The sequence below is a fragment of the Solanum lycopersicum genome, chromosome 4, assembly GCF_036512215.1.
Source record: "Solanum lycopersicum chromosome 4, SLM_r2.1".
Classification (NCBI taxonomy): domain Eukaryota; kingdom Viridiplantae; phylum Streptophyta; class Magnoliopsida; order Solanales; family Solanaceae; genus Solanum; species Solanum lycopersicum.
In genome coordinates, this window is record NC_090803.1 from 49,931,902 (window position 1) to 49,946,400 (window position 14,499).

The following is a 14,499-nucleotide window of genomic DNA, read 5'->3' on the forward strand; positions in this document are numbered from 1 at the left end:
TATTAAGAGACAAGTCTCAATCACACTCTATATGTAAGTGTAAGGACAATTCGTACTTAATACGTAATGATGAGATGAGAAATCATCTAATGAGCTATGATGCCTCATGCTAGAAGCCAGTTTCTATAATGTATGAGATAAATGTAATGAAACTTTTTAGTGAGCACCGATAGTCTAGCTATGAGTCGTGATTCCTTCTTTCGAGAAGGGAGAGGTTCGTGTAATTCTCATGAGATGAGACTGTCCGTCTAGACGAGTATGGATCTCCTTATATCTCCTAGTCTTTGAACCTATACTGCCAATATAGGGTTCTAGCAGGGTTCGACTCCTTATATACGCTAGCATATTTTGGTTCACTTTGGCCGGTGATTCCACCTCTTTTCGGTGTGGGGTTAAGCACTGGATTTCATTATGCTCACATGATCTATGTCGGTTAAGGTTAAAGTTCTCAAAGAAAGAATGAGGCTAGCCTCAACTAATGCACATAATGAAATGAACGATACTAAAGGTGTTAGGATAGGATAATCAAGAGGTGAGCTAGACTTAAGTAATGACACTAGGTCATTCTTGATCATTGCACAGTGAACCCGATGAAAGTCTTAAACTACATCCTAGGTATGGCTGATGTTTACACTAGCTTATGAACTAATGGAAATAAAGTACGTATAAATAAATGAAGCAGACTCTGTGTTTGCTATAGGAGGCTCCCTAGTTGAGGTCCCATATGTTGAGCCCTCATTTTGGGAAGTCTTAATGTCAAGTCCATGAGTCCAAAGTCTCATGGCATATGAAGGAATGATATGAACTATGTGATATGATATGTGTAATATGTTATCTGATGTTTGCAAAATGATATGTATGATGATGCAAGTTACTCTCATAGCATGACTTTCCTAATCCAATTTGGCAAGTCTATTGACTTGACTTTTCATAACTCATATCGTTAGGAGAGAGCTCTTGTTTATCATGCATGTCCTTGGTGTGTGCTTGCATATACTCATACTTAGTACAAGTGTGTACTACTCCCATACAACTCTCTACTTTTAGGTGCAGGTGCAAGTGAATGCTAGAGTTTACGAGACTACACTGAAGTTATCCAGACGTGGAGCATTTATCCGGACTTGGTAGGCGCTCTTGCTTTTGAGGATGCCTATCTTTTATATTCTAGCTCAGATGTAGGCATGAGCTAGTGGAGTATGTTCCACTAGTGTTTCTTTTCCAGTTATTTTCAAATATTGTATTGGTGCCATTTTGGCAACTCTATATTTTTAATGCAGTTATGAACTATTTCATTCATTTGAGTATCTTGGTATTAGATGGTTGTTGTGAACGATTATGAAATTATGTAGATGATCTTATTCAAATACGATGTTTCCTATTATGAAGTCTAAGTATACTTCAACTAAACAAAAAATTCAAATTTTCCGCTAAAATTTATTTAGATGATGTAACGATGACGTATGTAGGCTTGTCTGCGACCTCTGAGAGGTCAACGACGCCGGCTTCGGCTAGGGTCTAGACTCAGATCGTGACAGTGATTTTTATGAAAAGTTGCGACTTTTATGAAATGTTGTGACTTTACCCAAGGGTTGCAACTTTTCCAGTTAGTTGTAATATTTCCGCTAAGGTACAATAAATATTTGTTCACACTACCATTTGTTGTCGATAAATAAAGGCATTTCCTTTCATTTTAGAAAATCAAAAATTCTGAACCTCACCTTTTTCTTCACAATTAATGATTTTACCATATAATCTTGTATGTAAGATACTATAGTATAGTGTTTTAATTTTAATGAGCAATAGATTTTAAGATACTCCCTCTGTTTCAAAAAGGATGACTAAGTTTGACTTGGAACGAAATTTAAGAAAAGAAAGAAAAAAATTTAATCTTGTAGTTTTAAATTAAAGTTATGTTAAATGTACTAATATGTCACGTGGAAAGTTAAAGTTAAAGTGTTGCCAAAAAATGATAGTGATCAAAAACTAAAAAGAAAATGAGATTATTTTTTTTAAACGGAGAAAGTATTATTTTATAAATTTGATAATATTAAATTATCGGGCTAAGAGCCATTATTAGTATTCTATAATTTGATAGAAAAAAATTGCATTGTGATCGCCATCCGTCAAACTACCTTTCTTTCCCGGCGCGCTGCTCTCTAATAAAATTGAACATGGAATATCATTAGTTAGCCAATCCAAACCATTTTAAGAAGAGTCTAAAACTGAACAGTCTCTCCGAGCAACTGATTACCAAGCCATGTCTTACATCCGGCATACAAAAGGTTCGCCGTCGCCGGAACCAACTCCCCCACCGGAATCCCTCATACCTGCCTTCAGAAAAAACCTAAATGTGAAATGGAGGAAGAATTGAAGCCGAGTGTAGTTGCTTGTTTGGAAGAATTCTCTTTGATGGGTTAGTACTGTTCATTTCTCATTATCAGCTTTAGTCAAATCCATTTTATTATAGTACACAATTTTTTTGTTTTAAAAGGCAAATTAGGAGATGTGTTCTGTAAATCGCTGATTTATTTCACTTTGACATGTTAATCTTTTAACTTTTCTCCTAAATGTTATAATGTTTCTTCTTTGGCGGTGTCTGAAGCACTACTTTGTTGAGTCGATTAAATCCAATGCATGTTTAATATGTAATTCTCAAATTCACTGTGATTTACGATTTCTGCAAATAGTGAAAAATCCCTGAATAGTAAACCATTGGGTGAAACTATGTTGCGGCAAATGAGAAAATCTTTCTATACGAATGTTCCTCTTTCACATATGGAATATATACGAAACCTTGCAGTTGGAAAACTTGGCTTAGAATATGTGAAGGAGAAGGAATTATACTATGTCAAGGTAATTTTTTCATGTTTCTAGCAAATCTCTCCCTTTATGCATTGGTTCTTTTAGTAGTATCCCTTGTGCTTTGTAGCTTTCAGACAACATGCACACTGATTTAACTGTCACCAGCAAATGTATGGCGGTCAAGGATCAGGAGAAAATTCAGCTCCATAAGGTTAGTTCTCAGTTCCCCGGTATTAAATGAACTTGTAAGATGCCCAATTAACTGTTTATTTTCCAACTTTAGCAAAACAACATTAATTGTTGTCATGAACATTTTTACCTCCTCATACCTATCTTTGCATGCTTTACTTCTTGCAGTTTGTTGTCATTCCTTAACGATCTTCTGACACTACACTTTTTGTTTTCGATTGAGGTGAACCAAGGTTGCAGACATGAGTTGTCTTGGCAAAAGCTTAGGCCTGAGGTTGATGCTACGTGTTGAATGCCTTGAATCGGACCCGCTACAAACAGAAAGGATGGGGTCTCGCTGACCGGTCAGCGAGTCGGGGGGTCCAGGGGGGCAACGCGCCCCCTGGCCTGGGGGTCCGGGGGACGGAGACGCCCCTGGCCCGACGGTATACAATGTTGTTGTATTGGGCCCTTAATTTTCTGTCAATTCTGTATGTTGGGTCCAAGCCTGTTAGGGCGTAGCTTAGCACTATATATAGACGCTATGGCAAACCCTATATTGTAATTCTGTTTTTGCCTCTCCATAATAAAACTGCTCTCTCTCTTCCCGTGGACGTAGCCAATTTATTGGTGAACCACGTAAATCTGTTGTCTTGTTTTTCGCGTTTATATTTTCTCGTATTATCTCAAATTCCGCACAACACTACGTACCAAGAAAATCATGATGGGTTTACTTCATTGAGGTTCAAATAATCTTGAAAATCATAGGTCGTATACTCATACTTGTAAGTTCCACCCAATATTTGGAATTATATTTCTGAACTGGAAACATCTCCATTCAATTAGTCTTGGTTGAAATTTCTTGTTTTCTCATGTTTCGTGGATTTGGGGGAGGGTTGGATGTTTGTAAATAGCCTATTGGGTTGATCCTATAGACTCCAGTAGGATAAGATGCTCATACAGGAATCATTTCTACAATGAAATTCAAAAGAAGGGGAAGTAGAAGAGAGAGGAAAAAGGAAAAGGATACAAAGGCAAACAGTAGAAATGAAGATATTCTTCATATACATTCAGCGTTAGGGGGGTTACGTAATGAATTTTATTTGCTTTGGGACCTCAAAGTAGCAATCCTTATCTTAATAAGATCTAATGGCTTCGAAAACCCAACCAAAGGTGAAGTTACACCACCAAGTAAGCAGATTCCTTTAGTTGGAAAATGAGGTGTCCTTTGATGTTTCTTCAAGTCTAACGCCTTTAAATTGTCCAGTCATATAGTACCAGGGATGATACTTTTGATATTTACATTGTCAAGCACAATTAAAGGACAGGAAGTTAACCTGAAAATGCATGGGATTTTATCCCAATTACAGGTAGGTTTTCTTTTCCTGATATGAGAAATTATGTATATTTTGGTTGGTAATACATTTGGATCCAGTTCAGTCAAAATTTTATCACGGTTCCAATCTTGTTAATTTCTGTCGGAAATTATCCGACTTTTTGTATGTCTTCAAAGAATTTACATTAAAAGGTTATAATTCAGATTTATAGTAGCTCATGTTAGCGAATAGGGCATGTGCTAAGGAAATACAAACAAAAGTTATGCAGTGTCTCTTTATGTTGAATTGATAAGCCTTTCTATTTTGCCCCTTCACTACTGAAATAATTAATTTAGTTACATTTTCTTACTGAAAATGCAGGAGCAAACGATTGATGAAGACCTGTTGCTTAAAATGCTTGAAGACAACTTGAATCTAATCTGGTATCACTGTTTGCCTGATTCTTCAAGCTGACATGTGGTCTTTCACTTTCTCTTCGCAAAATATCTGCAGAAATGTTCAACTCACAAGCTATGATTGGTTGGCGAATAAAGTTACGATGGTGGAATGTATATAAATGTAGATAATTGAATTGTTAAACTCAAAATGTTGAATGCTGTTTGCATTATATAGTTTTGTGTATGGAATGAAATGAACCAAGGCCTCTGATGTTAGCGGTGTCAGTAAGGAACACTAGTTAAGATTGTAAATAGTTCTGTTGTTTAATGGATCAAACTTCTTAGTTGAACGTATTGAGAGGTTTGGGAAATGTAAATTGCATATTGATGCATAGAGTAAAAACTTACAATGTCTGCAGTTAAACACCAGAATGGGATTTTAAAGGAGATGTATTATTTATATTACGCCTCTAAGAGAGAAGCATTACGTGATATGTGAGCAATCTATTCCAGGCAAAAAGATAAAAAGTAAATTAAATACAACCTATACATTCTGTATGTGGAAGGTTTCTAATATAACTCTTTTATCAATATTTACGTTATTGGTAATTCATTTCCGAAGAGTTTTTCTATTTTAGTTGCTTTCCATTTTAAGTCTATCCAAAATATCCATTTCTTTTTTGCTGAGCTCTCTCATAAACTCGGGGCAAATACCCAACACACATATTCCATTTCGATGCAGCCTAGAGGGATATCAAAAATCATTTGAACTGTTCGATAGAAATATATTTGAATTGACCATTATATATGTTGGATGTTAGATGAACTTGTTGAATGCCTTGAATCGGACCCGCTACAAACAGAAAGGACGGGGGTGGTTTAGCACTATATATAGACGCTATGGCAAACCCTATTCTGTAATTCTATTTTTGCCTCTCCATAATAAAACTGCTCCCTCTCTTCCCTGTGGACGTAGCCAATTTATTGGTGAACCACGTAAATCTGTTGTCTTGTTTTTCGAGTTTATATTTTCTCGTATTATCTCAAATTCCGCACAACAAATTGGTATCAAAGCCTCTCGGTTAATCGGTGTTCTTGGAGAATTCGAGATGTCTGCTTTGAACGTGAAAATCGACAAATTCACAGGGAGGAACAGTTTCAGTTTATGGCAGATCAAGATGCGGGCTTTGTTGAAACAACAAGGTTTCTGGGCGCCGTTGTCGAAAGACAAGAACGCCGTCGTTACTCCTGAGATGGCGATTCTGGAGGAAAAGGCGCACTCGACGATCATGCTGTGTCTCGCGGATGACGTCATCACGGAGGTCTCGGATGAAGAGACTGCTGCTGGTCTGTGGTTGAAGCTGGAGAGTTTGTACATGACAAAATCTCTAACCAACAAGCTGCTTCTGAAACAACGTCTATTCGGTTTACGAATGGCTGAAGGTACACAACTCAGGGAACACTTAGAGCAATTGAATACTTTGTTATTAGAATTGCGTAATATCGATGTGAAGATCGAGGATGAAGATGCTGCCCTGATTCTGTTAGTATCTCTCCCAATGTCGTTTGAGAATTTTGTTCAATCGTTCATTGTTGGGAAAGATACTGTGTCACTGGAAGAAGTCAGATCGGCCCTTCATAGCAAGGAATTACGGCATAAGGCTAACGGCACAAGTACGGACATACAGCCTTCCGGTCTGTTCACCAGTAGCGGAAAGGGAAGGAAAAACGGTGGAAAGAAAAATAAGCCGATGTCGAAGGGTGCAAAGCCGGATGATGTTTGTAATTACTGCAAGGAGAAGGGACATTGGAAATTTGATTGTCCGAAGAAGAAGAAGCAATCGGAAAAACAATCAGTGTCTGCTGCTGTTGCTGAAGAAGATACCAATTCTGAAGAAGATATTGCCCTAGTTGCGGATGAGCACACTCATCATTCAGATGTGTGGGTTCTTGATTCTGGGGCATCCTATCACATCTGTCCTAGGAGAGAGTGGTTCACGACTTATGAGCAGGTAGACGGAGGCAGCATCTCGATGGCAACCAGTTCTGTCTGCAAGGTGGTTGGGACAGGCTCGATCAAGATAAGGACACATGACGGTAGCTTCTGCACATTGAACGAGGTAAGGCACGTTCCATTGATGATGAAAAATCTGATATCTCTCAGTCTTTTGGACAGCAAGGGATTCAGCTGGTCGGGAAAAGATGGAGTCTTGCGGGTCTGGAAGGGTTCAAATTTGATTCTGAAAGGTGTCATGCGTGGTACTTTGTATTTTCTACAAGGTTCCACGGTTACAGGTTCAACCCATGTTGCATCGTCAGAATTTCACCAGAAGGATATGACTAAGTTATGGCACATGAGACTTGGTCATATGGGTGAAAGAGGGATGCAAATTCTGTCAAAGGAGGATTTACTTGCTGGTCATAAGGTTAAGAGCCTAGAGTTTTGTGAACATTGTGTTTTTGGAAAACTACATCGCAACAAGTTTCCAAAGGCCATTCATAAAACAAAAGACACACTTGATTATATCCATTCTGATTGCTGGGGTCCATGCCGTGTTGAGTCTTTGGGAGGCTGCAGATTTTTTGTGTCCATTATTGATGACTACTCAAGGATGACTTGGGTGTACATGATGAAGCATAAAAGTGAAGCCTTCCAGAAGTTCAAGGAGTGGAAAATCAAACAGGGAAGAAGATCAAGAGGTTGCGAACTGATAATGCTGAGCGGGTGAATCAAACACTTCTGGAGAGAGCAAGGTGCATGCTCTCTAATGCTGGGCTAGATAGAAGATTCTGGGCAGAAGCGGTTAGTACAGCTTGCTACTTGATTAACCGCGGACCACATACAGGCATACAGTGCAAGACACCTATGGAGATGTGGTCAGGAAAAGCTGCTGATTATTCAAATCTGAAAGCTTTTGGTTGTACGGCTTACTATCACGTCAGTGAAGGTAAGTTAGAACCAAGAGCTAAAAAGGGAGTATTTGTGGGCTACGGAGATGGAGTGAAAGGTTTCAGAATCTGGTCTCCAGCAGAAAAGAGGGTTATTATGAGCAGGAACGTTGTCTTTGATGAAAGTTCTCTGCTTAGAACCATTGTGAAGCCTACAACTACGTCAGAAACTGGGAGTCTTGACAAACAGGTGGAGTTTCAAGTCATTCAGAACGAGAGCGATTTAAAGGAACCTGAAGAGGAGGATCAAGAGCCACAGACAGAAACTGATATTCCAGAATCTATGCCATCAGATATCCATCAGAGTATAGCTCAAGATCGGCCAAGGAGGGTTGGAGTTCGGCCACCTACGAGGTATGGTTTTGAGGACATGGTGGGTTATGCACTGCAGGTTGCTGAAGAGGTAGATACATCTGAGCCATCTACTTACAAAGAAGCCATTTTAAGTTCTGATTCTAAAAAATGGTTTGCCGCTATGGGAGATGAGATGGAGTCCCTACACAAGAATCAGACATGGGATCTGGTCATACAGCCTTCGGGGAGAAAGATTATTACTTGCAAATGGGTTTTCAAGAAGAAGGAAGGAATATCACCAGCAGAAGGAGTCAAGTATAAAGCCAGGGTTGTTGCCAGAGGTTTCAATCAAAGAGAGGGAGTGGACTACAATGAGATCTTCTCACCAGTGGTCAGACATACTTCCATCCGAGTGTTACTAGCGATAGTTGCACATCAGAATTTGGAGCTTGAACAACTTGATGTGAAGACAGCGTTTCTACATGGAGAGTTGGAGGAAAAAATATACATGACTCAGCCGGATGGTTTCCAAGTTCCAGGGAAGGAAAATCACGTCTGCAAGTTGAAAAAGTCCTTGTATGGACTTAAGCAGTCTCCAAGGCAGTGGTACAAAAGGTTTGACAGCTATATGGTGAAGTTGGGCTATACTCGGAGCTCATATGATTGTTGTGTCTACTACAATAGGCTCAATGATGATTCATTCATCTATCTGGTGCTTTATGTAGATGATATGTTGATAGCTGCAAAGAAGAAGTATGACATTCAGAAGCTGAAGGGTTTACTTAGTGCTGAGTTTGAGATGAAGGATCTGGGAGCCGCTCGGAAGATTTTAGGGATGGAGATCATTAGAGACAGAGAGAGAAGGAAACTTTTCTTGTCACAGAGAAGCTACATTCAGAAGGTCTTGGCGAGGTTTGGCATGTCTTCATCTAAGCCCATTGATACCCCCAATGCTGCCAATATCCATCTCACTGCCATGTTCGCTCCACAGTCAGAAGAAGAGAAGGAGTATATGTCACGAGTCCCTTATGCCAGTGCCGTAGGAAGTTTGATGTATGCTATGGTCTGTACAAGGCCAGATTTAGCACATGCAGTCAGTGTAGTGAGCAGATTCATGGGACAACCAGGGAGAGAACATTGGCAGGCTGTGAAGAGAATTTTCCGGTACCTTAGAGGTACATCTGACGTTGGTCTCATTTATGGAGGTGATACTCAGTGCTTGGTTACTGGCTATTCTGATTCTGACTATGCTGGAGATGTTGACACAAGAAGATCGATGACTGGCTATGTGTCTACCCTTGGAGGATCTGTCGTCAGTTGGAAGGCAACTTTGCAACCTACAGTGACTTTGTCTACTACGGAAGCGGAGTACATGGCCTTGACAGAGGCTGCAAAAGAAGGGATTTGGTTGAAAGGGCTGGTTAGTGATCTTGGTCTGCATCATGATCAGGCTACGGTGTATTGTGACAGTTTGAGCGCAATTTGTCTAGCCAAGGATCAAGTCCATCATGAGAGAACCAAGCATATTGACGTAAGGTATCATTTTCTGAGAAGTGAGAAGAGAATCAAGGTGAAGAAAGTAGGAACTGCTGATAATCCTGCTGATATGTTCACAAAGCCGGTTCCACAGAGCAAGTTTCAACATTGTTTGGACTTGCTCAACATCAGAAGCTGTTAATTGCCCTGCGGGGCAACTCTGAGGAAGGGGGGGAGGCCTGGCACTATCATAGTGCGTCTGAAGAATCTGTTCGGAGAATTCAAGTCAAGGTGGAGATTTGTTGAATGCCTTGAATCGGACCCGCTACAAACAGAAAGGACGGGGGTGGTTTAGCACTATATATAGACGCTATGGCAAACCCTATTCTGTAATTCTGTTTTTGCCTCTCCATAATAAAACTGCTCCCTCTCTTCCCTGTGGACGTAGCCAATTTATTGGTGAACCACGTAAATCTGTTGTCTTGTTTTTCGCGTTTATATTTTCTCGTATTATCTCAAATTCCGCACAACAGAACTTTTTAGCTTTTCAAATGAAATCAAATTTAGTAGTCGTAATTTAATGAAGTGTTGATTAGTAGAAGCTCAAAGGTAGTCATAATGCTCATTAATATAATAATAATAATAATAATGCGTCTGTTCAAGTACTCCTTTAACATGACTAAGTATTATTTATAGCGCCAAAATGATCCCAAAACGGAGCAACTCTATTTTCAAATAAGTGATCAAATACGATGTCTCACATTCCCCCGCACAAGAGACAAACAAAGGGCTATCCATCGTTAAATCCAACTCCGGCACCAGAGTCTGTCATGAGATATGTTTTCGACAAGAGAAAGTATACTCGGAACGTCGGTTATACTGATCATACCATCTTAAAATGGTCCTCTATTGGCTTGGCTGATGAGTTGAGATTTTCACTCTTGTTAGTTTCCAAACACTTTCACCAGAGTCCTTTGCAACGAAAGAAGGCCTACATTCTCTCTCTTTGGTTTCAGCTCATCAAGGTACTACTTTTGGTTCATTAGATGCTATATATATATGGTTTAATACATTTGTATATTAGTTTTATATTTTTATGTTTAGTAAAAGCATCATACACTAATCGTGCATTAGCCGATGTTGGTGTTGCACTCATCGTCTTTAGTTCATGGGTTCACCTCTGCTTTAGTGATGATGCTCATTGATATATCTATATCTATAATTTTGCAGGTTGCAGTGAAGGAACAAAGAATGAGCTTATAGAAACACCATGGCTTTTGATTGCTGCAAATGTGAAGAAGGATTTGCTTTTGTCATTTCAACATATGAAACGTGAGATGGATGAAGCTGATATGGCACAAGTAAAACCCTCTGTAGTTGCTCGTTTTGGAAAAGTTCTCTTTTATGGGTCAGACAAGCTTCTTCATTTAGTTCACACGTTATGCTTTTATCGTTGTTGTTAATTAGAACTTTTAACACTTTTCTGTTCTGAGAAACAACACTTTGTATCTTGTATAGCATGTATCAATATATCATATGTATCATGCCTGCTTACTTTGTTGTGTTGAAGCATTATTTTGTGTACAAATGCATGTTTCAAAATACTTGTCATGTTCTTTGTGATGCAGGACTTCTTCAATTGGTAAAGATAGCCTAAACCTAAACTCATTGAATGAAACTACTTTGAGAAAAATGAAAAGATCCTTCTATACGGATGTTCCTTCTTCATATATGGATTTCGTAGAAAATTGAGTAGTGGAGAATCTCAGACTAGAATATGTGCAAGGGAAAGAATTGTACTATGTTAAGGTATATGCTACTTTCAAGCTTCTAAACAATGTCTTCGTCCTACTGTATGCATACTTTCTTTATCCATGTGTTTTGTAGCTTTCTGATAACTTGAGGACAGAACAACTGTTTCCTGCAAATGTCCTATGGCAAAAGATCATAATAAGATTCAGCTCTATAAGGTTAGTATTCTAAACCTTTTATGCCTTCAATTTCGTGTGACTGTCATTAGAATATTTATACCTGGCTCCTTTTATTTAAGATTGAGTTGAACCGAGTACGCCACATGGTTGCAAACACGAGCATTCGTGGAAAGAGCTCAGACCTCAGATTGTTTGTATATACAAAGAAAATTAAGCTGGCTTTATCTGTAAGTTATTTACTCCATTCAAATATTTATATCAAAAGCTCTTTTTGGTCCTTATTAAACTCTTGATTTCAAGCTTCTCATGACTGTTCTCTGAGTAATGTTGTTCTGTTCTATGAGTTGATTCTTCACATTTTTCAGGATGAGGAGAAGAATGAAATTAAGGATCTTATTGGTTCTGTTATTTTGGACTCACAAGTACCGGGTGGTTTAAGATGGCCTTTAGACAAGCGCCATTCTCCAGGGGGTCGATATGTTGTTAATTCTATTGGTTACACAACTGCAAAATCATATATGAATTCATCAATTAGGTTTAAGTTTCGACATGCAAATCGATATAAATTTGAATCTTCAACTGGTGAGGAGGTTACACAAGAGATTTTCATGAAAATGCCTGGAATTGTATCAGAGTTACGAGTAGGTTCTCTTTTCTCGATGGCAAGCAATTACGTTTCTCATTTTATTTTATGTTTTCTAGTTTTGGATGTCTCTGCATGATGCATCAATGTTGGTTGGTGTTGGTCGAAACCATAGCATAGTATTCTTAGCATAAGCATCGACTTGACTTGACTTGATTTGATTTGATTTTCATTCTCTTGTAAAAAATGCAGAAGCAAACAATGGATGAAGATCTGGTGTTTGAAATGCTGAAAGACAACTTGAAGTTAATTTGGGATCTGTCTGTTTAGATGGCTCGAACTAACAGTCTTAAAAGTTGGAAGTGACGGGTGCTTACCATCCAAGCAGCTCCCTCTTGTCTGCGATCAGCTTTGTTGTTAAGCTGCAATGAATAGAACATCTTACTTGAGTTTGTCACATTTCGTTTTACATATGAGGTTCAGCACTAACAACTGATTGAACAGTCAACAACCTAAGTTGCTCAGTCTCTTCTTGCATTTTCCTCAAGTTCTTGCTTGGATTGAACCCCTATTATATGTATGTCTAATGGGAAATTCATTCACTTCAATAGAGGATTCTAAAGCTAGTTTTGGATTCTACTTCTAAGTGTTGGGCATATTGTAAAATCTTATATCTCATCTCAAATGTCTGTTATGCCTAATAAAAACAAAATTAATCATATTAGATACTTCGCATATATTACTTTACTTTTACTTTATTTTGCTCTACCTTACTAGCTATATAGAGAGGAGAGTTGAGTTGCTTAGCATTATTGTGTCTGTACTTACATTTTGATGGCCTTAAAATTCTAAATTTAACAAACTACTTGAAAGTATTTGTGGTATTTACTATTTTTATGTGTTCTTTTGTATATATATTATTTAATTTATATATTATGAATAAATGACAGTACAACCCGATTTTTTAACTCATTAAAAGAGCCTTAGAGTTGTTAACTATTTCATTTGAGAAAAGACTCAAAATAGTCCCTTTCTTTGAGTAAGACTCAAAGTCATTCATGAATTTTCACATGGAGCACTAATATTCTCATATATTTACAAATTTTTGCCTATTTCTTAATATTGATTTTATCCACAATTTTATATGAAAGTTTAATAGTCTTTTTATACATTTAATATAAATAGTAACTCCATTTGGGAGAAGGTAAGAATAAGAACATCTTATTTTGTTTAGTAGAAATATTATTGTAGCTAAAATTGAAAAATTAATTACGTCGATTCCGGTAGTACAATTTTTCTTTTCTTGCAACATCATATGTCAAGATGTTCTTGTCACATATTTCTATTAGATATAAAAAGATGATTGAGCATTCCATACACAAAATGATGGACAAATCAACATTGAGAATAGGTTAAAAATTGAGGGACAACCAAAATCGCACCAATAATGCTAACAAGAGAAACTATTAGTACAGTATGTGAAAACTCGAGGATAACTTTTTGGGATAAGGAACTATTGTGTCTCAATATTCCTGTAGCTTTTTGGGACGCGAAGAAACTATATAGTCCACCTGTATTACATAGTTGAAGAAGATGTTTATTTATAATTTTTCATTTTATTATTTTATTTATTTAATTTAACAAAATCAAAACAAGTTTATTATTTTCATTTAATGTTATTTTTTAATCATCAAATAACTTTATAAAGTAATGACATTTAAGTCTAAATTTTCAGAATATATTAGTAAGATCAATTTGATTACATAAACTTCAAATAATTTGAATTAGTCTTGACACATGCAACAAGTACTGTTTTCTACTTGTATGTTCATATTCAATCGATCGCAACCTATTTTGTATTACGAACCACCTTTGTCTTGGCAGTGACACTGAATTCCAAGCTATTGCTAACCATATAATGAACCTTTGTTTTGACAGTGACACTGAATTTCAAACGAACTCTCTGTGGGGTCATCTCCATGTAGCAAACTTTGAATAGCTCTCTGCCAATTTCAAAGTTTGGCAGATTTGGTGCTGAATTATTTTTCAGCTTTACTTAATTTTCAACTAAAATCTTACCAAGAAATCTTCATAGGTGAAAAGGTTGAAACTTTGTGTTTTTTGTGATGTCACTGATGACATCATTAGGAGTAGATTTTCCTATAAATACAAAGCTCTTGCTCATTTCAAAGATGCACCAAAAAGAATTACAAAGGAGAGAAAAGAAGAGTGAGGCATCACAGAGGAAAATAATTTGTGCGGAAAACTAGAGAGTGTGAGCGATATTGTAGTGAGGTGGAAAAATCAAAAGAGTGTTATTTCTTTTGAATGTGAAGTGGTCTTTGGAGTTTTACTCAGACATACAAGTGTAAAATCCTTACTATAGTGATATTCGTTGCTCCTCTCGGGTCGTGGTTTTTCCCTTATTTAGGAGGATTTCCACGTAATATCTTTGGTGTCATTATTTCTCTTTTATTCTCGTTGACTAACCGCATTGTTGTGTTCCGCATTTATTGCCTTTATTACCACAAATATTATTTCTGTTACGGATTTATTCCCAACACTCTCCTGCCTCCAACTTG

At 37.6% G+C, this 14,499-nt stretch overlaps 1 protein-coding gene and 1 long non-coding RNA gene across 2 annotated transcripts; both read left to right on the forward strand.

The window, feature by feature from the left end:
- Positions 1 to 3,679: 3,679 nt before the first annotated feature.
- Positions 3,680 to 5,055, forward strand: LOC109120135 (uncharacterized). The gene is made up of 2 exons (XR_002027629.3): positions 3,680 to 4,340; positions 4,668 to 5,055. It is a non-coding gene; the product is annotated as an uncharacterized lncRNA (long non-coding RNA).
- A 5,100-nt stretch (positions 5,056 to 10,155) lies between these two features.
- LOC138348153 (uncharacterized) lies at positions 10,156 to 12,247 on the forward strand. The gene is made up of 7 exons (XM_069296764.1): positions 10,156 to 10,259; positions 10,352 to 10,428; positions 10,634 to 10,811; positions 11,313 to 11,373; positions 11,454 to 11,561; positions 11,700 to 11,975; positions 12,170 to 12,247. The coding sequence occupies exons 1-7, from the start codon at positions 10,156 to 10,158 to the stop codon at positions 12,245 to 12,247; spliced, it is 882 nt and encodes a 293-aa protein (XP_069152865.1).
- Positions 12,248 to 14,499: the final 2,252 nt, after the last annotated feature.